Below are 23791 nucleotides of genomic sequence, written 5' to 3'. Positions count from 1 at the left end.
CACCACAAGTTCCATCATCAGTGTATCTATAAATCTTCATGTCGGAGTGGTTACCACACAGTGATGCACATGCACATATGCAAACACACACACACACACACAAACACACACACACATACACACACACACACAAACACATGCACAGATACACACACACAAACACACACACACATACACATGTACAGATACACACACACAAACACACACATACACAGACACACAGACACATACACAGACACACAGACACATACACAGACATACACACAGATACATGCACAAACACACACACACACAAACACACACATACACAGATACACAGACACACAGACACATACACATACAAACACACATACACAGACACACACAGAGATACATGCACAAACACACACACAGACACACACACAAACACACACACAGACACATACACATACAAACACACATACACAGACACACACAGAGATACATGCACAAACACACACACAGACACACACACAAACACACACACAGACACATACACACAGACACATACACAGATACACACAAACACACACACAGACACACACACAAACACACACACAGACACATACACACAGACACACACACAGATGCACACAGACACACACACACACACACATACACACACACATACACACACACACACACACACACACCTGCTGTTTGGTAAGCTTTCCCCTAAGATGCAGTTCACAAGATTCTTCAAGGTGAGCCATAAAATGTCAAACAGGAGATAATACCAAGTCCTCTCAGAAAGACACAGTCTTTCTCCTAAATGTTTCTGGAGATACTCCTACCTTTCATTTCACAAAATAAAGATCTATAACCAACAGGCTACTTTCTCATGCTGTGCCACATAGTAAATTATCCCAGTTAACTTCATGTTTAGTAGAAGGCATGCATATCCACCATGTTTTGCTAGATAAGATATTTATTTGGCAAATTCTACTGTATTCATTGACTTTCATTATCCAATTTTGCCACTTTTACTGCCTAATATATAATAATAAACTTTTGCTATAGCATCCTAGTAAATGCTTTTTAAAGATAACTGGTCTATGAGCATAAAGCTGCTTTTTCCATGCCATGAGAGAATGTCTAACAGAAACAGCCTGAGGGAGGGAGAGTTATTCTGGTTCAGGGCTCAGGGGATACAGCTCGTCACGGTGGAGTGGGATGGCAGTGGAAGTCACTTGCAGCTGTGACAAAGAAGCCTGAGACAGGTGGTTACATAGAGGCAACGGCCAGGAAATAGCTAGGCTAAAGAGAGGCGTGTTAAGGCAAACACTCAAGGCCCACTTCCGTGATCCGTCTCCTGCACTAGGCTCCATCTCCAAAAGATTCCCCAGCTTCATAAAACTGCACCACCAGTGGAGGCCCAGGGTTCAAATATCAGAGTCTGTGCGGAAACATTTCAGATTCAGACTAAAATAATAAGATAATTTTTGATACACTATTAAAATGTCACATTCATTATGAAACAGATTTAAAATAACATTAGCAAAAGTGTCCTGTAGATAAAAACATGGAAAACCTGATGATTTTCGTGCACTTCTACATATTTACTTATTAATTCATCAAGAATTTAGTAGAACCCTGTTCTGTGTTAGAAGTGGGGAAAACGAAGGCTAATGACATACAGCAGCTGACTGCCTAGGGTCTACTCTATTCTAAGGAGGAAATATAGACCCAAAGATACACCATTACAATACTTTATAGGAAGTATGTGATCAGAATATTGTATACACCATTACAATACTTTATAGGAAGTCTGTGATCATAATATTGTGAAGACATGGGAAGAGGCCTCCCTCCCAATCTTGATGACAATATATAGAGGAGCTAAGCTTGGGGCAAGCTCATTCTGGTACAACACACATGGGCTGGCTAGGCAAAGTGTGAGTCTTAGTGTGGTTGGAGGGCAGGCATGATCTTTATACTGCCTGTGAGTTATCTAGGAAGAGCTAGAGACAGGAGTCAAGGGGAGGGGCACAGCATGAAAGTATGAGGTATTGCTTTCCAATGTCCCTAGAGGCTGTGTAGTAAGGACACACCCCTGGGTGACAGACAGACACCCGAGGAGGCAGAGGAAAGTTGGCTTATGAACAACCTCCATTAGCAGAAGCTAGAGACTCTCAAAGGCAGGCAGGAATGTTTAGTCATAGAGCACAGCCAGAGCCCCTATAATCGTTTAAAATTAGCTGAGAGGTGTCCCACAAAATCTGCCTGGGTAGCTCCCCTTAAAGCACTGCAGAATTTGGCTCTTCAGGGCTTGAAGCACTTCGTGGGAACAGAAAGGCTGCCCTTGTGTCACAGGAGACAGGCTTTCCAGCACCACTGGTAAGTGGTGATTTTTGGTTTGGGAAGTCATACGCTTCCTCTCAGGTCTCAGCTCTGCCACTGTGAGAAAGAAAGCATCTTCAGTGCTGGTGCTAAGTACAAAGTCATTTTGGTTGTGAAACTGAGACAAGTTATTTAACTCTCCTGTGAGGAGAGACATTCTAGTAGACTCTTTAAACAATGGGCCCCACATAATGAACATTTGTACAGGAACCCCATGCCGGGAATGGGTATTGATAGCAGGCTAAGCTTCCACAGTGTAGAAACAGTGGTTTTTCAGGAAAACTCCATTTTCTAAGCAGCTTTTGACTCCATTTTGAGAAACAGAAAGATGACAGCAGGCCCTGGAAGGTCCTGAGACTGAACCACTTCACACAGGCTAATAAACAGCTAGTTCCTGGGAATAAAAAGAGAGACACCGTTTAAGGCCAGTGGGGAGACTTGAAAAAAAAAATAGAACTATAAAAGCAAGTTAAAATCATATTAGGGAAAAGATGCTTACTGAACATAGACCAAGAAAACACTTACCCTATGAAGTGTTGGGTACTAGCACTGGGATGGCATGTGATGAACCAACCTCTCTTCATCTTAGTCTTAAATGTCACCTTATAGTAAAGACAAAATAGGCTCATTCGTGTTTATGACTGAATTTCTGTTTCTCCAGGATTGGGCTATGCCCCACCTGTAACTTTAACTACAAATAGTTCTGTACGGCCTGTTCCAGGAAATGACAACCATGCCTTTGTTTCAAACGTTACAGCTGTCATGCAATTTTACCTTTGCTTCAAACAGCTATAACGACTACCTGTTGTTATGACTACCTATGGCCACCTTCAATGATATCTTTGTTTCTGGAGGTCATGAAGACTAGGTTGTTGTGCTTTTGTTGTGTTTCTATAACTGTGCCTGTTTTGCCCACCGAATCCCCCAGTTGGGAACCCCCTACCCCTGAGCTATAGAAACCTTGTCTTCCACATGTCCAATGCTGACCCCCTCAAACCCTGACTAAGGGGGAGGCAGCCTGTGTATATAAATTTAAGAGCTTCCTTTAATTAATTTCTAGCTTTAATTAATTTGACCATGTTGATCTGGCTCGGTGGTCTTTTTCCTCCTACCTTTGGAATTAACATGTGGGATACAAATCAGCCTATCATTACCTAATACCTGGTGTGTATGTAAAGGACCAATGACTCCAGACCATTCTTGGAGCTTTGCCTGGATTAGGTCTACTCAGCTGCTTGCCTGTTCATCCTCCTGTCTGGGTCTGAGCCTGACCAACCACTTCCTGCACAGACTTTCTCTGCCCATCTTTAAAACCTCTTGAACTCTCCTTTTTAACTTGTATCCATCCTGTAATCCACATATAGTTAATATGTACAGTGTGCTATGTGATGTGCGACATGAGAACTAATATTATTTATTTCAACAATAATGAAAATATCTGCATTTGCTGTGACTGGTCTGCTGAGGCAGGTGAGTTATATGATGAATCGCTGTCATTGAAACTACTAGACCTTGTGACTTTGTTAGAAGTCAATAAATTCTGACACCTGGAAAGATCCATGATATTCTCTGTGTTTCTGTAATAGCTCATGCCAGAGAGAAAGGGGTGAAGCCTTAGTGATAGCCAGAGGAGATCTGTTCCCCAGGAGGAATGCTGACAACATACAGGATAGACTGAGAGACAAGAAAATAATATGTCAATATTAGGACAATACTTTGACCTGGACAGCCAATTACAAATACCCTTGGCTCTTTTTAAAAACCCAAATCTATAGCTAAGGAATGATGAATGACTGAGAAACACCTAAAGAAATGTTCAACATCTTTAGTCATAAGGGAAATGCAAATCAAAACAACCCTGAGATTCTACCTCACACCAGTCAGAATGGCTAAGATCAAAAACTCAGGAAACAGCAGATGCTGGCGAGGATGTGGACAAAGAGGAACACTCTTCCATTGTTGGTGGGATTGCAGACTGGTACAACCATTCTGGAAATCAGTCTGGAGGTTCCTCACAAAATTGAATATTCCATTATCTGAGGACCCAACTATACCTCTCTTGGGCATATACCCAAAAGATGCTCCAACATATAACAAAGACACATGCTTCACTATGTTCATAGCAGCCTTATTTATAATAGCCAGAAGCTGGAAAGAACCCAGATGCACTTTAACAGAGGAATGGATGCAGAAATGTGGTAGATCTACACAATGGAATATTACTCAGCTATCAAAAACAATGACTTTATGAAATTCATAGGCAAATGGATGGAACTGGAAAATATCCTGAGTGAGGTAACCCAATCACAGAAAAACACACATGGTATTCACTCATTGATAAGTGGATATTAACCCAAATGCTCAAATTACCCAAGATGCACAGAATACATGAAACTCGAAAAGGATGACAAAAATGTAGTTGCTTCACTCCTCCTTTAAAAGGGGAACAAGAATACCATTGGGAGGGAATAGGGAGGTAAAGTTTAGAACAGAGACTGAAGGAACACCCATTCAGAGCCTACCCCACATGTGGCCCACACATATACAGCCACCAAACTAGATAAGATGGATAAAGCAAAGAGGCACAGGCTGACAGGAACTGGATGTAGATCTCTCCTGAGAGACACAGCCAGAATACAGCAAATACATCGGCGAATGCCAGCAGCAAACCACTGAACTGAGAACGGGACCCCTGTTGAAGGAATCAGAGAAAGGACTGAAAGAGCTGAAGGGTCTTGAGACCCCATATGAACAATAATGCCAACCAACCAGAGCTTCCAAGGAGTAAGCCACTACCCAAAGACTATACATGGACTGACCCTGGGCTCCAACTGCATACATAGCAATGAATAGCCTAGTAAGAGCACCAGTGGAAGGGGAAGCCCTTGGTCCTGCCAAGGCTGGACCCCCAGTGAACATGATTGTTGGGGGGAGGGCGGTAATGGGGGGAGGATGGGAAGGGGAAGCCCATATAGAAGGGGAGGAGGAAGGGTTAGGGAGATGTTGGCCTGGAAACTGGGAAAGGGAATAACGTTTGAAATGTAAATAAGAAATATCCAATTTAATAAAGATAAAAAAAAATCTGAGGCCAGACCCTGAAGATAGATGAAGAGCGGTCACCAGATCGCTATATTTTATCCTCTTCCTAGTGTGTAACACTAGATAAATCTCCTTTCTTTGTGTTCACTAGTACTTGCCCTCTTGATTGATGAATTGAAGACTGATAGCTGAACCTACTTTATCAGGACTTCAGGAGCACAGGTTTTTATCTTCCACATGCCCCAAACAAAGCAAAATCTCTAGTAACAGTGACACTGGCAGTAGAATCAGAAGTGGTAAACTGTAACCTTGAGCATGGGTTTTGTTTTTTCTGATGAGAGAATAATTTAGAATAGGTGAGTGCCAGCCTTATAGTGGAAGATGAGACTCCAAAAGGGGGCTGGTTAGGCCTATTGAACAACTAAATCAAACAATTATTGGGTCTTTGGGAACAAATGCAGTGGACACAAAGAGACCTGAAAGGAGAGGAGGTGATCTGAGAGAGCCAGAGCCAGAGCCAGAGCCAGAGCCAGAGCCAGAGCCAGAGCCAGAGCCAGAGCCAGAGCCAGAGCCAGAGCCAGAGCCAGAGCTAGGATTTCAGAGTTGGGCCAGTTCTAAAGGTTAAGATCTTGGATCCATTCTGTGGATTATCAGGCTGAAGAGAGATTCAGGAATTAGGAAACAATATTGCTCTGGGGCTATCTACATAGCCCTTCAAATGTCTCAGCATTTAGAAGGGAAAGGACCTTACTCACCAATGGCTGTCATCAGCGAGTGACAAGCATTGAAGAGGAATAAAAGGCAGAACAACAGAAATTTGTAAGTATTCTCAAATGGAGACAGGAGCAGGAGGCCCATTCTGGGCCTGCAGATGCCTGTCTGGAAATCACAAGTGATTCAGCCTCTGTAACCAGGGAAACCCATTCATCCACATCTTTGCAGGCAAGGCAGGTCAGGGTCTGTTGCTAGAGATAGGGCAGGGTCAGCTGTTATTGCTAACTTTTCCTTTCGGATGTGTATCATGCTTTCCAGTGACACAGCCCTATCAACAGAATATTCAACCCCTCTCTGCCTTCTCATTGGTTTCTTTTTATCTACTCAAGTTGTAGTTTCAGTTAAAAGTAAATTGCTCTAACCGCTTTCTCTTTCAGTAGTAAGGCACGCACAATGCTTGTCCAAATGTGTCTTCAGAGTAAAACTAGGTGTCTATTTAAAGTGCCAACTCCCTGCAAGAGCCTCTTCTCCCAGCTCTGTCTGGACACCTGTGACTAAAGCCCAGGACCAAGATTATTTGAGTGGAGGACTCAGCAAAGAGGCCATAATAGCCAGCTTAATGAAAGAAAGGAATTGCACTATGTGCAGTTATTTAAATTTATGCTTAGCATCATTTTAAAATATCCTCCATGGTCTCATTCAATATAACCATCCCCCCTATTTTCCCAGACACCAAAGCTTCATATTTGGCACCAAATATGAGCTGACATCTAAAACAACAGGTACAAACAGCACAGATGTTTAGATTAGAGATGTCAGCACCCAAGGCTGTACTAGGCCCTCAGTTCCTAAGCCTTAGAGACAAACTGAAGCAGAAGTACTTCTCAGCAGCTGAACCCAGAAGGGAATAATCCCTGTCAGCTTTAAAGTAGAATATTCAAGAAGGAAACAGTATTTGCTGTCTTCCTTCTGTGTATCCTGGGCATGAGTCTGACCCAAAGGCTGATATTAGTCCTCTCCAGTAGACAGTAATACATATGATATAATAGTATGAATATGAGATATTTCTCAATCAATTTTGGTCATCGAGGGCTTGGCAATGGCTGTTGTCTATAATGTTAGTCCCAGGTTCCACAGCATAGAAGGAAAATGGTCATTTGATCCCATTCACCCCTGCACATCACCTCCTCCAAAAGACTAGATGAGTCTCTGGTCTCATTCTTATACTTTCTTATTTCCCACTCAAATTGACTTGCTCAGGAGCAGCCAAGCCCAAGGGTAAGTTGAGTCTGCAAGAGCAATATATACCCAGAATCAAGACTTGACATTAGTGAAGAAAGATGGAGTCGTTGTACTGCTTGACTGCAGGCTTAAGAAAAGAAATAAGCATCAGTAAGTGAGTAATGAGATTTGATTCCAGGAGATGTGTAGGCAGAGCTGAGACTTGAGGGGAGATTTTACTAATTCACCAGGTAGGATCTCAGAGTCAGTTCCATTAGAGTATTAAATGAGCATGTGGCAAGTGCAGGAGAGATGGTCTGTGGAAGAAAACTCATACATGACCAAAAGAAACAGGGAGGGAATAGTCAGGGATAGAAGTACGGTTCAATGGAAGAACACTTTCCCAGAATACACAGAGTCTAGGTTCAGTCTCTTTCAATCAATCAACAAAAATCCCTAAGCCTGCAACTAGAATTGGTTTTATTCAGTGACTTTGTCCATAAAATTATATTGTATTTTGGCTTATGTTTGTGTATTATCACAACCTCACCACATTTAATAATCTCCTCTGTTTATTCAATACTAGGTTTGAGACAATTAAGCTTCTCCCTACATGTTTTGGGGATCATGAGCATCATGCCATAGCTCACAGCCTCTGAGATGATCCCTACTGATCCCTGTGTCCTCCTCACATTCAGAGTGATTTATCTCTCATGAATAAATTGTGGTGGAAGTGAAGGAAGGTCTCTGCTGAGGGTAGATTATAAAATGCTTGTGCTTCTGTCCCAGGGTTCCCTCTTGCTCTCTTGCTAGCTGGCTCTGCTGGAAGACATCTGTCATGCTGTGACCTGCTCTGTGGACATAGGCTAGATGGTAAGGGATTGGAAGAAGTCCCTGATAACAGTCAAAATGGCTGCCAGCAACCACACTTGGGGCTTGGAAGGAATGATTCCCTTATTTGAATCTTCTGATGAAAACCTATTCCTGGGTGCCTTGATTGTAATCTTACGGGAGTGGCAGTGAAATCATAATCTGAGATGATAAATGTTTACTGTTTTATGCATGCGTGCATGCATACACATGCACATACACATACATGAATATATACACACAAATAAGTAAATGGATTTTGTTTTACATAGAAAAGAGGAATTGTCTAAAAGTGGGTGTGATAGTTATGTGCTATCATCTGCAGGATGGGAAACAGCGGGCAGACCTTGGAGGTATTCTGGTCAGGCATCCTAACCAGTAGGTGATTTCCTGGTTCACTGAGATTTTGTCTCAGACTTTAAGGTGGAGAGTGATAGAAGACGAAACTAACTTTCATCTTTGGCCTCTGCGTGCATACAAAATGTCACAAGGGTTTCCCTGGTTACTTTCAAATGTTCAACAGTATCTGGATGGACAGTAAGAGCTGTTTTGAAACTGTGGGGGGTGCATGAATGAAGTCACAGCGAGGTGTCTTAGCAGGGGCTGCCAGACTATTGGGTGTCTAAACGGGAGATCAAGGAGTGTCTCATACAGTCTGCTGTGTGTCCTCACACTAGGGTTAAGTCTTTATATAAGCTAGCGTGGGATGACTTGATCTTATGAGAAGTTGCTTTATTAAATGTTTTTCAAGCTTTTAGAGATTCTGCCTGCTTCTGTTGGAACTGAGTAAAAATATTAGCTTTGCCAACATTTCTTACCAATTACTTTTTAACCTTTCATTTTATCACATTTCTTCTCTGTTAAGTAATGATCTCTACCCTTTTTAATTCGATAGTCTTTCCCTGTAATAACTTCGCATGCAGACTCCATGTAAATGTGGCCTCTTCCCTTTTTCTTATTTTCCAGCTCCTCCATCCAGAACCTCCGTGTCTACTTCCTCATGCCCCCTTTGCTGGATTACTGCACAGCTTCTCTGCAGGACTTCCTCAGTAGTTGCCAGTGAGGGCTCTGAGCTGTGCTCTAACAGCGCTTATTATAACAGTACTTCATTCAAGAAATTATAGCTGTTATTTTTATAAGCACCCAGCACGACTGAGGAAGACAGATAAAGCATGCCTGACACGACAGATGAAAAGGGAATGAGCTAGGGAGAGGCAAGCAGTTACTAAAAGATAAAAGGATATAGATGCCCAAAACAGTGGAACCAACAAAATGAGCTGGTAGGTCAGTGGCATTTAGAAGCTGATTTAAAGCTTAAGGAGAAGGTGGATTTGGTGAGCAATTATACGGAGGGCAAACAGGTCTAAGGAGCCAGGAGGCTGAATTAGATTTTCAAGCAGAAGACGCCCAGTAACCTGAGCTGCTGGTATACAGCATTTGCATTGGAATAAATAAACTGCAATGGTTACTTCTCCTGGCTTCCAGTCTAGGGGAAATTTAGATAGAATGGGTGTGATGGTTTAAAGATAGAAGGAGAAAGGTTGATTTATTCTTGGGGTATATCATCTGCCTAGTTCATAGCCATCTTGTGTGGAACTTAAAAGGTCAGTCATGGGCAGAATCTCAGCCACAATTAAAGAGAAGTAACCATCACTTTGGATACTCCCACTCCTTTGCAAAATCCCCAGGACTGTCCAGAAAGCAGTGGCTTCAGTTTCTTGCCCCTGCCCTTCTACCCAGTGCCTAGAAACCACCTCGACCATAGCATGCAACCAAAAAGTTCCAACCTCAGAATGCAGCTCCTTCTGGAAAGCTGTTCTGTGTTCTTTTGGCTCCTCTGAATCTAGGAGAGAATCTGTAGGTATCTATGTTACCTTCAGCAGATCTGGTTGCATGTTGCAAAAGAAAGTAGCTGGAGGATGCCCTACTGTGGGGAGAGGGAACTTGTAGAGTCCACCTCCAGCAGAAAAACAGGTCATTAAGTGGAGGGATATGATTGCCATCCCACAGTCAAAAACTCTGACCCAGAATTGTTCCTGTGTGAAAGAACTGCAGGGACAAAAGTGGAGGAAAAGGAGGTCCAGCAACAGGCCCATATTGAGATCCACCTGAAGGGGAGGCCCCAAGACCCTGCACCATTACTGAAGTTATGGTATGCTCACAAAAAGGGGTCTATCATGACTGCCCTCTGAGAGACCCAATAAACATCTGAAAGAGTCACATGCAGATATGTGCACCCAACCAATGGACAGGAGTCGCTGACCTCTGTGGGTAAATTAGGGAAAAGCTGGAAGAAGCAGAGGAGGAGGGCAACCCTACAGGAAGACCAGCAGACTCAACTAACCTGGACCTTGGAGATCTTTCAGACACTGAGCCATCAACCAGGCAACATACACCAGCTGTTATAAGGTCCTCAACACATATACAGCAGAGGACTGCCTGGTCTGGCCTCAGTCAGAGAAGATGAACCTAACCTCCAAAAGACTTGAGGCCCCAGAGATTAGGGAGGTCTGGTGAGATGGGGGTAGAGGGTGGAGACATCCTCATGGAGACAGGGGCTGGGGTAGGTATGGGATGTGCAACAGTCAGATGGTGGATGGGGAGGGGGATAAAGTCTGCACTGAATGAATGAATGAATGAATGAATATATCTTGCTGAGATTTAAAAAAAAAGAATATAGCTCTAAGACCCTCCTACGTTAAAGTCATTTAAGCCCAGAAGAAACCAGGATATTGTGTTTTCCTCAGTATTGCTACACCAGTATCCAAGCTACTTGAGTGTGGGTGGGAGCTATGAAGTAGAAAGAGGACAGGGGAGACTAATATTTCTGTCAGTTCTCCTCCACCTCATTTATAGGGTATCTTTCTTACAGGTAGGTATTATGAAGAAAGAAAAATGTCAATCAAAAAGTCATATGTATGTATGTATGTGTGTATAAAATAATGTTAATAAAACAAGATGAAAATTTGCCCAGACACCCACAGCCAATGAATCAACTGCTGTAATTTTCCATTTTCCTTTCCAACCCTATGTGCAATTTCTGATGAGATTTGTAATCAGAGAACAAATACAATCTGTCATTCCTAGGTTCCAAGGTTTTCAGCGCTAATTCTCCAGCCTAAATAGGTTGAGTCATCATCTTTAACGCTGGAAGAAATGAAGCCTAAGCCCTGGGAATGTCTAAGAGTCTCATAAATTTGGTTCAGTAAGGAATTGCAGGAGAATGTGGTTGTAAGTGGGTAGCAGAGAAGGAAGTGTGCATTTCCCTTCACATCCCTTCCTGGGGCTTTGAAGGCTACCCTGTTCCACGGTGTGGAGTCAACAGGAAGAGAAAGCACCAAGGAGTCATTAATAGCCATCGTCGCTGCTGCCACCCAATGTACAAGGATGACCACTTATGCAGAGGTGTCACTTCGGCCCTTTCTGTCTCCTTTGGTTTGTCCTTAGCCAGGAATCTTTTACTGTATAAACAGACGTCCTGTCTTTATAGACTTCATCCCAAAAGCATTTGAGTTCTGGCCTCTGTGCTCACACAGAGAAGCAGGGAGCTCTCCTTCCTCCTGAAGACAACATTCCCTTCTTCCTGGCCATCCCCCCAGGGATGTCTACTCATCTGCTTCAGCCTCCATCTGAGATGAGGCTCTGGGTGATTATTCCTTTCGACTCACACACTCATAACCGCCCTCATCCTCACAGGACACTTGGGCGAACTCAGTGTGGAAGCAGACACTGTGCAGAGGCAATGGACCAGTCTCTTAGAGTTCCCAGGAGGTTGTCCTGAGAGTGTAGCACTGCATACACAGGAAGGCAAGCACAACCTTTACGTTTTCTTCCTGCAGTTGGCACGCTCAGAAGTATGTATATGGATATACATATATATCTCCAAATACATAAATTCGAACTGCTCAGCCTGTATATGTGTAGCGGGAAATTCTAAAGAATGCACCAACCTACGCTAAGTGTGGCTACTCGCTGGCACCAGCAGTCTCACTGCCGCAATGGCCTCAAAGCACCTATGCTGTCGCCTTGATCTCATCTCTCCCACTAGGTGATTCAAAATCTCTCCACCCAACTCCCTAAGTTCCTATGGTGGGTGGATGCCATGCCGGCCCCACCCATCCAACTTCCATGGCTGGCTGGGTTACCACACCACCATACCTTTCTCTGGAATTCAGTCCAGTCGCTGTGTGAAGGAAAACACCGCACAATCTTAGTTTAGAATCAACAGGTAACACAATTGCTGGACGCAACAAACAGGATTCTAATCTGTAAGCCATCTAAGTTAAATCCTTCAGTGTAAAATCCTGGTGGATCTGCCATTTAAACCTGGAGCCTATTGTTGGCTACATTTTTTCCTCTCTCTGCTCTCCCTCTCTAAAAGCCAGACAGTTTTTTCTCTCTTCTCTCTTCCCTCTCTCCAACCTGGAAGTCCTGCCTACTCCTCCTGCAATGATGTGTTCCTAGAAATCTTTATTCATTAGGGGAAGGTTCACAAGAAGCCACCTGAGTACTGATTCACTCTTCGTCCTAGGTAGCCCCTCTTGGGGAAGCAAAATTGGCATCAAAATACAAACAGCACCAGGACTTCCCAAACATATATGCATTCATTTTTGAGGCTGATTGTAGAGGGCCGCAATAACATTCGCCACCACAAGATGGCGCTGGCTTCCACTGCACCCCACGTGGAAAGCTGGGATAGCTTTCACCATTACAAGATGGCGCTGGCCTCCACCCCGCCAGCCGACTTCCTTTCAGGAAGTTAACTGTGCGCATGTGCAAGAGTGCCTTCGTGCCAGGTCTTTGCCCACTCCGCTAGGGTGTATATAAGCAGTGTCACTCTGGGGCTCGCTCTCTCCTCTTCAAGATGCAATAAACGCTTTGCTGCAGAAGGATCCTGGTGTCCGCGCGTCGTTCTTGCTGGAGAGACGTTGGGCGCGCGATATTTGGTGCCGAAACCCGGGACAAATGCCACACCATCGCCGGCGCCGAGGAGAGCCTTCGCTCGCGGAGAGGGTCCAGAACTGCAGGTCGAGAGGTAAGCTCTGAGAGGCATGTTTGGTCTTGATACAGCATGTCAGAAACAGAGCGGGATGAAAGATTAAAGAGCTCAAAGAGAAAAGGTGCACATAAGAAAAAAGGCCCTTCCAAGGACTTTAGATCCGAGGAAGCGAGAGATAGGGGAAAGGACACCCGGGGAGAGAAACAGGGAAAGGAGGAGAAAGCCCCGAAAAGGAAAAGCCTTTATCCGGTAAAGGAGTTAGAGGCTTTGGGGGCTTGATAGTTCAGAAACAGACAAGCTTAGCCCCTCTGAGGAAGAGGATTTAGAAGATGAGGCAGCTCGCTATGAAGAAGAAAGATATGGGCCTAGGTGGAGAGCCACTGTGAAGAAACTGAAAGTTATGGATCCTTTGTGGACAAGGCTGGTAATTTTGTTTATTTTTTTCTTTGTGTGGGAAGCCGTTACAGCCGTTAGGACAGGTCAGAGCATCCTTGCAGAGCAACAAGAAAGTATGTCGGAGGGAGAAAAGGTCTTGAAAGAAAAAAAGAAAAGAAAAGGAGATAAAAGGAGCACAGTATTTTGCGAGAAAAATTTTGTCTTTGTGCTTGTAGAAGGTGTGATTAGGCCCTGGAAGCTTCGCAGAGTCATACTGATCAGATTTGATAGAGGTAGACCGCCTGAAAAATGTATTCAGGAGAATCAAACAAAAGGACATCTCAACGCCCATGCACAGCTTGATGGAGTTAATGTAATTGGGTTGTGAGTGGAAATATTCAGTACTGTGTTTCATTTCCATAACATTTGTGAATGTCAGTCGTGCTGCTCAGATATCCTGTAATATATCTCAGTATCTTACAGGAATTTGGTTTCAACACGTTGATGGACTAGTCCAGGAATTGAGACAATCCATCATCCATATCAACTCCACTCGAGTGGATGGTCACCGTGGAAGTGGTGGGAAAGGGGAAATCCTACCTCTCTGCTGACTCCTATTGGAATCTGGGTCCCTTTGGTGGGACACCATCTAGTTTTTCCCCTTTGTCTATTGTCTGTCCTTGGTGCACCAAGTTGTCCATGTATGTCAGTTTATGTCTGTGGTTCTTGCTTGTAGTTGTTTAAATGTTTTATGTTTCATGTTCAAAAGAAAAAATGGTAAAAACTTTATCTGCTGGTCGTTCACATCTTGATTTGGTTTTAATTCGTTTCAAAAAGGAACAAATGGATAAAAAGCAGTTTCAATCGGCCATTAGAGGCCTAAACCTGTAGCTAAGAACATAGGTCAGCTGGAGAAGCTGCCCTGGGCCTATGCGTCTGCACGAGCTGATCTTAAAGGCACCAGCAGCTCCTCAGCTTCTTTGGTACAAGAGCTGATAGCTGTTTCTCTTAGAAAAATCCCTGACTTATTATTTGACTCAACAGGTGACAAGGTGCTTCTCTGAAAATCATAGCTAAAAAGGTAAAAATGGTGTTTGGTCTAAATATTAAAGATATGTGTAGCCACTTCAATTTGTTTCTCATTGGTTTTAAATGTGTAAATATGCTCTACTTGCCTTGGTCATAGATTGTTGGCTTTTTAGTTATTGGATATGGTTAAAAAGTTATAACATTGGTAACAGAAAGTTGACATAAAGCTGGTAATTTGGATGGAGTCATTCTAGATAACATGTGGCATGAGCCAATCTAGGGAAACAGGTCTAAATTGAGATAATATTTTTATGGAATTCTTACTCTAGAAACCAGGCTTCTAAAAGAATTTAGGACAATGTCTCTTTGTTGAGGTACAAGAGACTATGCCATCGTGTGTTCATATATAGTAATTGGCAGTCAAACTTGTACTAGATTGTTAGAGGTTGAGTTTTGCTTTCCATAATTGTGGTTTGCCCTGAAGCTATCTGTATTTTGATGCTAATTTCATTGCCCCAAGAACAGTTGCATAGTCAGTACTCAGAACTCAGGTGGCTTTCCAAAATTGTGGCTGTGCTCTGGTGTTACAAAGAGAACTTAAAGATTGTGATGAAGGATTGCCAGTGTTACATTGACTAACTCAAACTTATTTTTAATTAAAAAAAAATCAAACAGGTAGAGATTGTTACAAGATTTACAAAGGATTGATGAGGTTTTGGAACTTGTGAGAACATTACAGCCAGTTTACTTACTCCAACTGCCATTTCAAGATAGATTTAGAGGATTGCTAACAGCCTTGTATTAGGTAATTTTGTTGCTTCTTCAATGTAAAAGGTTAGAACTTAAATCTTTCAGTGTATATGGAAATTTTTACTACAAACCTTTGCTCTCAAAATGAGCTTTAATATTTGGGGAGTAGCTGTTACACTACTCCAGAAAAGAATATTTGAAGCTAATTTTAAGCTTCTAAGGATACGTTAATTGGCTAAGTACCTCACCCTACCAGAGGACTTAGGTCTTTGTTATGCACATTGGAGATAAAGCTTCAGCTGTGTTAATACAGAATTGTAGACTAGAGTCATAGAAGTATTTTAAAAAGAAACCTGGTAAAACATATCTTATTCCAAACAACAGTTAATTGGTTATTACAAAATACTGATATTTGGCCTATTACATATACAAATTTTTCAGGCAAAATTGATAATTTTACTCTTTACATGCTTTTGTACTTCCTGTATATTTGTACATACAACCCATAGGAAATGTGCTTAGTGTATTTATAGGTGGTTCATCTAATGAAAAGGCTACATATATGATTGGATCACTTGTTTATTCTCTTGAGTTTCCCCTGCTTCAACACAGACTATTAAATTCCGTAGTTTAGCCACTGTTTTTAAATCAAGCCTTCGATTCATATACTGATAGCCAATGTGTGGCTTGTGGTTTACAACTGATTTCAATTACTTAATGCTTTATTAGAGACAGGTTTTCTACTTAAAATCAGGGAGTGATTTCAGTGTAAATTGTCTGACAACTCACTGTCCTTTCACTGCTCTGGCTCAGACAACTAAACAAAACCATAGACCCAGCTCTTTGAAAATGGTAATGGAGTTGATATGAAAAGAGGAAGACTCCATTTGCTTGCTTTCTATTCCCAGCCTCACCCTGCCAGTTCAGGGATTTCTAGTACGACTGAATCTGGACAATATTTACAAGATTTGACATTTCTAATTAATGCTTATGTTTAGGTAAATAAAGTTTGTGAGGTGCTGGAGAGATGGCTTAGTGGTTAAGAACACTAATTACTGTTCCTTTATAGGACATTTAATAACTCAAACCGGATTGCCTGGGCTCCTTAACAAGGGAGGACAATGATACCAGACAGATTATAGGCCTTACATAGGAACAATTAGTCAAAAAATCTCATTCTTTATATATCCAAAACAATAATGCTGGAGACAATAATTTGGTATACAAGTCAATTTATAAATACAAGTACTCAGTGTCCTCAATTTAATCCTTGAGGACTTACCTTAATAAATAATATCTTTACTATATCTTAATAAATAAAAAGGGGGAGTTATCCCTGTATGCTAAATAATGCTCCTTTTATTTCAATTTTAAAATTTGGATGCCAAAGTTTATGGCACCCTACAAGTAGGCATACTTCTGCCTAGGTGAAATAGATAGATCCACGTATTGACATGATCCTGTTCAGATATTTTATATGGGGAAGAGGGAATGTTTGTGTTTTTTCTACAGGATGCTACAAGAGTATGCCAGCTGCCAGAGTGGCTGGTGAGACTTGCTGATCCTGGTTGCATAAAGATTCAGCTCTCCTGGTTCGGGTCCCTGAAGTCATTCCTGTGCCCTTAAGAGGAAGATGGAAGATTCCCCCTCATCTTTTGTCATCACAGAGATTTTGCTGTTGCTGCAGTCAGTGTGTCCCGTCCCACTGTGGCCTACTCTCTGACCCTCTGTGCGCTGCTGCTTGCTGGAGAAGACTGGACTCCAGCTGTTACCCCTGCCCCCTTCATTTCCCTGGTGACTCTTGCTGCCTTTACTGGTGTTGTCATTTTACAGACTGTAGCTTCACAGGAATGCCACCTGCGTGAAGCTGCTGTGGACTGGGGAACTCTGTCCTGGTTATACAGATCTCAGACATGGTTCCATTGCCTGCTGGTTGTTCCAGAGAAAAATGACTGATCCTGAACTGTCCTGGGAAAGACCTTGTTACTTTCGCTGCTATTGTAGCAGCCATTTACTGCTATAGCCATTGTGTCTACAGTGTCTGGAGTTACCCTCCCCCAATCTATTGTTGGACAAGCACAGAGGGTGAACTTTCTGGAGTAGTTGCTAACAATTGGGAATTCTAAATTTTATTATAGGAGCGGCTTGACTACGGCTCTTGGTGGTAACAGCTGAGGTGAACCAAATGAGGTGCCCACTACTTATCGGGGGTGGCTCTGTTTGGTGCAGCCCTATGCTGTGGATTAGTGTTCATGCTATGGTTGGTTTGCAAACTCAGATCTCAACAGAAACGTGACAAGGCCGTTATCACTCAAGCACTTGTGGCCATTGAACAAGGGGCCTCCCCTAAAATTTGGTTATCTATCCTCAAAAATTAGTTGGTATCTGAGTTCTCTGCTCTTGCACCCCATGGATCTGTGGATCCATTGCACTGGGATGAGAGAGACTCAATGATTCTTTGATCAGCCCTTCCACATCGCTGAGGTTTCCTCATTGCACGCGATAGGGTGATCATGATTTCCCCACTAACTCATCTTCTGGCTGGCCTCTTTTTAGAGTTCGCCCTAGGTCATTAACAGTTACTGTCACACGGCACTGTGGTATCCAGAGACGGGCAACTTTCCTCATGCACAGTACACGGGGCCCGGTGGCGATAGGGTTACCCTCCGATAAGGCTGTGACATAGAGGAATGACCTAAGACAGGAGCCACAGCAGATGGATGTAACTGCAGGGACCTAGACCAGCCTAGACAATAGTTTATTGTTATTAATTAATAAAATAATAAGGGGGAGATGTAGAGGACCGCAATAACATTTGCCATCACAAGATGGCGCTGGCTTCCGCTGCACCCCACGTGGAAAGCTGGCATAGCTTTCACCATTACAAGATGGCGCTGGCCTCCGCCCCGCCAGCCGACTTCCTTTCAGGAAGTTAACTGTGCACATGTGCAAGAGTGCCTTTGTGCCAGGTCTTTGCCCACTCCGGGGTGTGCCTAATGAGATCATGGGTAAGGGACCAATCAGGCATGGATGCGCCGCGCTAGCGCTAGGGTGTATATAAGCAGCGCCATTCTGGGGCTCGCTCTCTCCTCTTCAAGATGCAATAAACTCTTTGCTGCAGAAGGATCCTGGTGTCCTCGCGTCGTTCTTGCTGGCGAGACGTTGGGCACGCGACAGCTGGTAGCCCTTAGAATAATGTAAAGGTGGCTGACAAGGAGTTCTGTACCTGTGTATCTCATTCCAATGCCTGGCCAGCAGAAGGGCTGGGGATATCATAAATTCTGGGAGCAGAGCTAACAAGTTGTCAAGAACAGGTAGTTTACATCTTCAGAAATTGTAACTGATTATGAATATATCCAGGGGCCTTCACCTACAACTTTAGGGCCAAATCTGGTTTGAATACAGTCTCATTTCACACACACACACACATCCCCACCACACACACATTTCCATATTGCTTAGTGCTATGATGGCAAGCTCTTTGGACAGACAAATGTAGCCAGCAAAAGCTGAAGAATTCACTATCTGGCCCTTTGTGGGAAAGGTTTTGCTGACTCATTGAATTCATTGTTATCAGTTACCAGCCATGGACTTGCAGACACCTATTAAGTTATTTTAAAGGACACCTATGAGTTTGTGAGATTTTTATTTTATTTTTTTTTTTTTTTGGTTTTCGTTTGTTTGCTTTTATTGTTGTTTTGTTTTTCTTTGCTTTGTTTTATATCTTTGTTTTTAACAGTGTGAATATATGTAGTTTCAAAAGTGAATTTTCAAATTTATGTTCTGATAAGTAAAATGATTTCCGACCTTAGAGTAGTTTTACTTTTATGTGTATTTAGTTATTAAAAATAAAAGTTATAGTGTGAATTTCTAGGAGGTTTACTCATTAATAACTGAAAAATATTGATCAGTTTGAGCCAAAAATGCCTTAAGAACCATGAAAGTTTTATTTTATACATATGAGATCGATTACAGTGCATTTGGTAGTTTTCCATCACGTAACGAAATGCCTGAGAAAACCAACTTAAAGAGGGGACTTTATTTTGATTTGTGGTTTCAGGTGGTCACTACTTGTTCCTGTTGTCATCAGTTGTCCCGCTATAGACCTGAGACAGAATATTATGGTGGCAAGAACATGACAGAGCATGACTGTTCTTATCATGGTGACTGGGAAGTGGATTGGGCTAGAAGAAGTGAGATAGAGAGACACAGGAACAGAGACGTCAGGGTCTGAGAGAACAATTCTACCTCGAAGGCTATATACCCAATGACCAGGCTCCTCCTCCTCCTCCTCCTCCTCCTCCTCCTCCTCCTCCTCCTCCTCCTCCTCCTCCTCCTCCTCCTCCTCCTCCTCCTCCTCCTCCTCCTCCAATCTCCAACACTTGTTTCTGTGTGCTCCCGTGGGAGTCCCGCTGGTTTGTGCACCAAGGATTAATGTACGAACATTTCCATTCTTGCCATCAGTCTCTGTTTATGTTGTTTAGTTTTTAATGCCTAGGTTGCAGTGTTAGGAATCCTGTCACAAACATTCATTTATCACACTTTTCTGGACTGTGCATCTCTCTAAGGAGCAGGGAGGGAGGGTGGCTAAGCAATGTCGTCGTGTGTTCAGACGCCAGCTTTGCAGATGATTACCTGCTACTTTTGTATCATCCTAGAGATCTAAAGATTAAAAGTGACAAGCATACCTGGACCATGTCCTTACTGGAGAAAAATCACATGGAAGACTGAACTACAAACCATGTGTGCCTTCATCCCCTTCCGGGTTCTGGGCAGCGCTCAGTGATCCCTGTACTCTGCACCTGGTTAAAGCCCTTTCGGGAGTTCCTTTCCTGGTTTTCCGGACTCTCAAATCACTTGGCACTCGGAAAGCACACATTCAACAGACAATCTACCCTCTTTTATTTTATACAGGAAACAGAAATGCTCAGATAAAATGCAACCTTCCGAGAACACCTTCCATGGCCAGTATTTCCATAGCACTGCTTGTACCATTCCTAGAGATTGCACGCAGGCGGCTTCAACTTTAAAAATAGGCACGCAAATTTTAAATCTTGTGCTTGTTTCAGTCCACTGCCTCCTTTCCTGTGTAAACAATAACAACTGAAATAGCCCATTCCTGTAGTCCTTATTTGCCTTGGGGTTCCTCAACAAATTCAGTCTCTAATACTAGGAACACCGAAAGCCTTTACCTACCTCTCTGCCTTTCTGAAAGTTTTCAGGTCATGGAGGGTGGGGTAGACCCTCCAAGACACGCCCTTTATTTGCAAGAATGCTTTTTGTGGAGTCTAAAGTCCACTCTTACTGAAACGGAATCCCCTGGAGGCTCGGCGATATCCAAACTGCTGAGTCACATACTGAGTCCTTCCAGAAGAACCAAGCTGGGACCCGAGGGCAAGCACATCTAAGTGCTTCCAGGTGACGCTTCTGTTCCAGGGGACATGTGAAAGCTAGGGGACTGTGGAGTCTCAACATTACCAAACACAGAGCAGGTGCCCCGAGACGGTAGCTCTGGGGAGTGCCAAGTGCAACAGTCAAAGCAAATGAGTGAGTCACTTTGCTACCAATTGCAGAAAAGCTCCAGCAGAACGGCAATGCATGTGATCAAAACTTCTATGCTGGTTCTCCGGTTTGCCTTGTCAAGTTCAATCCAGCCACTTTCTGAAGTGGAAATGTGGAGCTGTGTAGGATTTGAAACTTGAAAATCGCTACTTGTTTAAAATTAAGAGGAAGAACCAACACAAGATGCAGGCAGGAATTATGAAGATAATTTACATTTATCTTAAAAGAGATGTGAACAAATATAATATGAAAAGCTTAAAATGAGGCTCTTTCTCTATAACCTAACGTTACCATCCTTCTTGTTACTCTTCCTCCTGTCCAGCCCAGCACTAACTCATCTTCTTTTCCTGCCTCCTCCTCTCTTCCCCAGACTCTATCTAGTCTGATCTAGAATCTATCCTGCAGCATCAGAGTCCATACCTTTTCTCACAAGCGCTTGTAAAAAACTGACGAAATGTCTAGTCTGCATTCAAATTGCCAGACAAGCAGGGTTTAAGGGGGCAGGGACAGCTGAGAGGGAGCTGCAGCTGACTGGAACTGCTGCCTCTGCCTCTCTCGTTCTTTGGGACCTCACTCTGCTTAGGTAATTTGCAGAGCCCCATAAGCTCTGGTCTGTGCCCCCATATCTATGAGCGTGGAGAGGAACATTTGGCTGCAAACTGAAACTAGCCTGGCAGAACAAAACAGGAAATTCCAGTGCCAGGCAAACCCTGTTTATGTCTCATTTCCTATGTTATTTTTTTTCTGAAATAAATATTTTGAAGGGAAATTATATTATGTGGTATATTTAATTTTTTCCATTAAGTTCTAGTGGAAAACATGGTCTGGAGTCCCCAGGTAGACATGTCATATACTAGTGGGTTCCTTTACCATTCAAGAAAAAAGACAGGACAGAGGGGAGTTGAGTGGAGCCAGCTGAGATCATCTCTACCTAGTGGTTGAGACCCAAGACATGGGGAATGGATCTGTGTAAACTCTGATGCTGTTTCCCATAGAGGCACCATCCTCCTTCACAGTCCTTGTCTTTGTGTGCACTCTGTGCTGTTTTCCCATGGAGACACCACACCCATTTCTATTGTCATTGCCTTTGTGTGGTATAGTCCAAGCAGTTAAGCCTGCAGTCTCTGGTTGGGTTCTGGATGGGGAAGCAGCTGGTGAAAGGGGCAGTCTTCCGAGCCCACTCCCCTCCAGTTCTGAAGCTGCCCTCATGGCCATAAGGATATTTTGGTGAAAAGGAAAAGCTCCCTGCCCAGAATCTCATTTGTTCCCTGTCATTTCTGTGTGTTCATTAGTTCTCTGTCAACAAGTATTTTGGAGAGTAAGGAAGCCTCTGTTTTAAATTTCATTTTTATGTCTATTAAAGAATAAAGATTCTGAAATGCCAAGAATGTTGGAGGGAGTCCTTCAGGTCTTAAGTTTGTATTTGATGTCTTTAGCTATGGTGCTTACTCTTGGAATCAGCATTGGTGGGGGATTTAAGATGGGCAAAAGATGCCCTAAGTGAACTCTCAGCTCAAAGTGACCCTTGCCACGGATCTCTTACATGGCAGACTCCTCAGAGGCCATTGGCCCGACAGTAGGACCTAATAGTCGAGAGTTAAAAGTCAGTAAAAAATATTACTAAATTATTAGTCATAAGTGTGAACTGTATGATGTAACTCGGTCTCCTTTCCTGCATCCTGCAATTTTATTCAGAGTTAGAAACAATCTCCCAGTGAAACCATCTGTTTTCCAGCCCACATCACCAGGCAACCATCCCTTTGGGTCAGTGTCTCACTAGGGAGGGTCCATGTAGGAGCCAGTTACCCTGAATACTGTCTATTTACCTAATTGTCCCAACCCTCATAATAGCCCCAGAGATAGTTCTTTTACCACCATGTTAAGTGTGAGGATGTGTTCAGAGAAGGAAGTTACCCATAGGAGGAGCACAGCTTGTAAGAGGTAGGTGTTTCTGATACTTGCAATAGAGGAATAGAAAACAAAGTACTTACTTCGAGGATTTATTGCAGGGCACTGGATTTAGTCAATAAGTCCAAGTTGAGTAAGGAACTGGGTACTGGCGGAAGGGGAAGCTGGACTGTTAAAAAGGAAGCAGTTTTAGTTGAGAGGCATCTATATTGGCTTTTGAGTGAGAAATGTGGGTAATTGAGTTTATCTGGTCATAGATGGGCACTAGACAGAAGAATGGCATGTTCTACTTTGGTTCCTTTGTTACTGCGTTAAAACACTAACCAAAAGCAACTTGTATCCCACATCAGTAATCAAGAAAATGCTTCAGAGGCCAATCCAATGGAGGCAATTCTTCACCTGAAGTTCCCTCTGCCAAGGTGACTCTTTGTGCCAAGTTGATAAAAACTCAGCAGCACAATTGCCTCCTTGTCTACTTGACACACAAGCATGCGTCACAATTGAAACATAACCTCTTATTTCCTGTTTATCCCCAAGATCTCATGTCAATTTCACAGAATAAAATATACTATAACTTTTAAAAGTTTCGACACTTTAAAATTCCAAGTTCTCTTTTAAAATTGAGTATCTGGACTGTGTTCTCCTGCAAAGTCCGAGATAATTTGCATGCTTTCTTATTCCCAGAGGAAAGAACCAGGGCAGTTATAATCTGCTCAAGGCAAGCCCCAAAGTAACAATGTGAAGAGTTCAACTTCCAAAATCTGGGACTCGCTCTTGGCTCCAAAGGGGTTTGACAATCTCACTCTCTAGTTTTGTCATCCACAGTCCATACAGTAAGCTCAAGTAGATTCCCCTCTGTACTTGTTACTGCTCTTGGTGACCAGCTCATGATTCCGGCTCTCCCATATGCTAGAATCACCATAGGAACTGGGGTTGCACCTTCACCAATAGCCTTTCCTAGCCCCT

The 23791-nt window shown here is 43.0% G+C and overlaps 1 protein-coding gene and 1 long non-coding RNA gene across 2 annotated transcripts in view; one reads left to right on the top strand and one right to left on the bottom strand.

The window, feature by feature from the left end:
• LOC147994742 (uncharacterized) overlaps positions 1-11176 on the top strand; it is a 48663-nt gene extending 37487 nt beyond the window's left edge. The window contains exons 4-5 of the mRNA XM_087659535.1: positions 8122-8205; positions 9169-11176. Of these exons, the coding sequence (XP_087515661.1) occupies positions 8122-8205; positions 9169-9326 (242 nt within the window). The 3' untranslated portion in view covers positions 9327-11176. The remainder of the gene's footprint in view (positions 1-8121; positions 8206-9168) is intronic.
• Positions 933-6391, bottom strand: LOC147994743 (uncharacterized). Its single transcript, XR_015685944.1, has 3 exons — positions 6153-6391; positions 2884-2960; positions 933-2752 (listed from the first exon to the last, which is right to left on the bottom strand). It is a non-coding gene; the product is annotated as an uncharacterized LOC147994743 (long non-coding RNA).
• Positions 11177-23791: the final 12615 nt, after the last annotated feature.

The sequence above is a fragment of the Rattus norvegicus genome, chromosome 4 (genome assembly GCF_021556685.1).
Source record: "Rattus norvegicus strain SHRSP/BbbUtx chromosome 4, alternate assembly SHRSP_T2T, whole genome shotgun sequence".
Lineage (NCBI taxonomy): Eukaryota > Metazoa > Chordata > Mammalia > Rodentia > Muridae > Rattus > Rattus norvegicus.
This window is presented reverse-complemented; position numbering and strand designations above follow the sequence as displayed.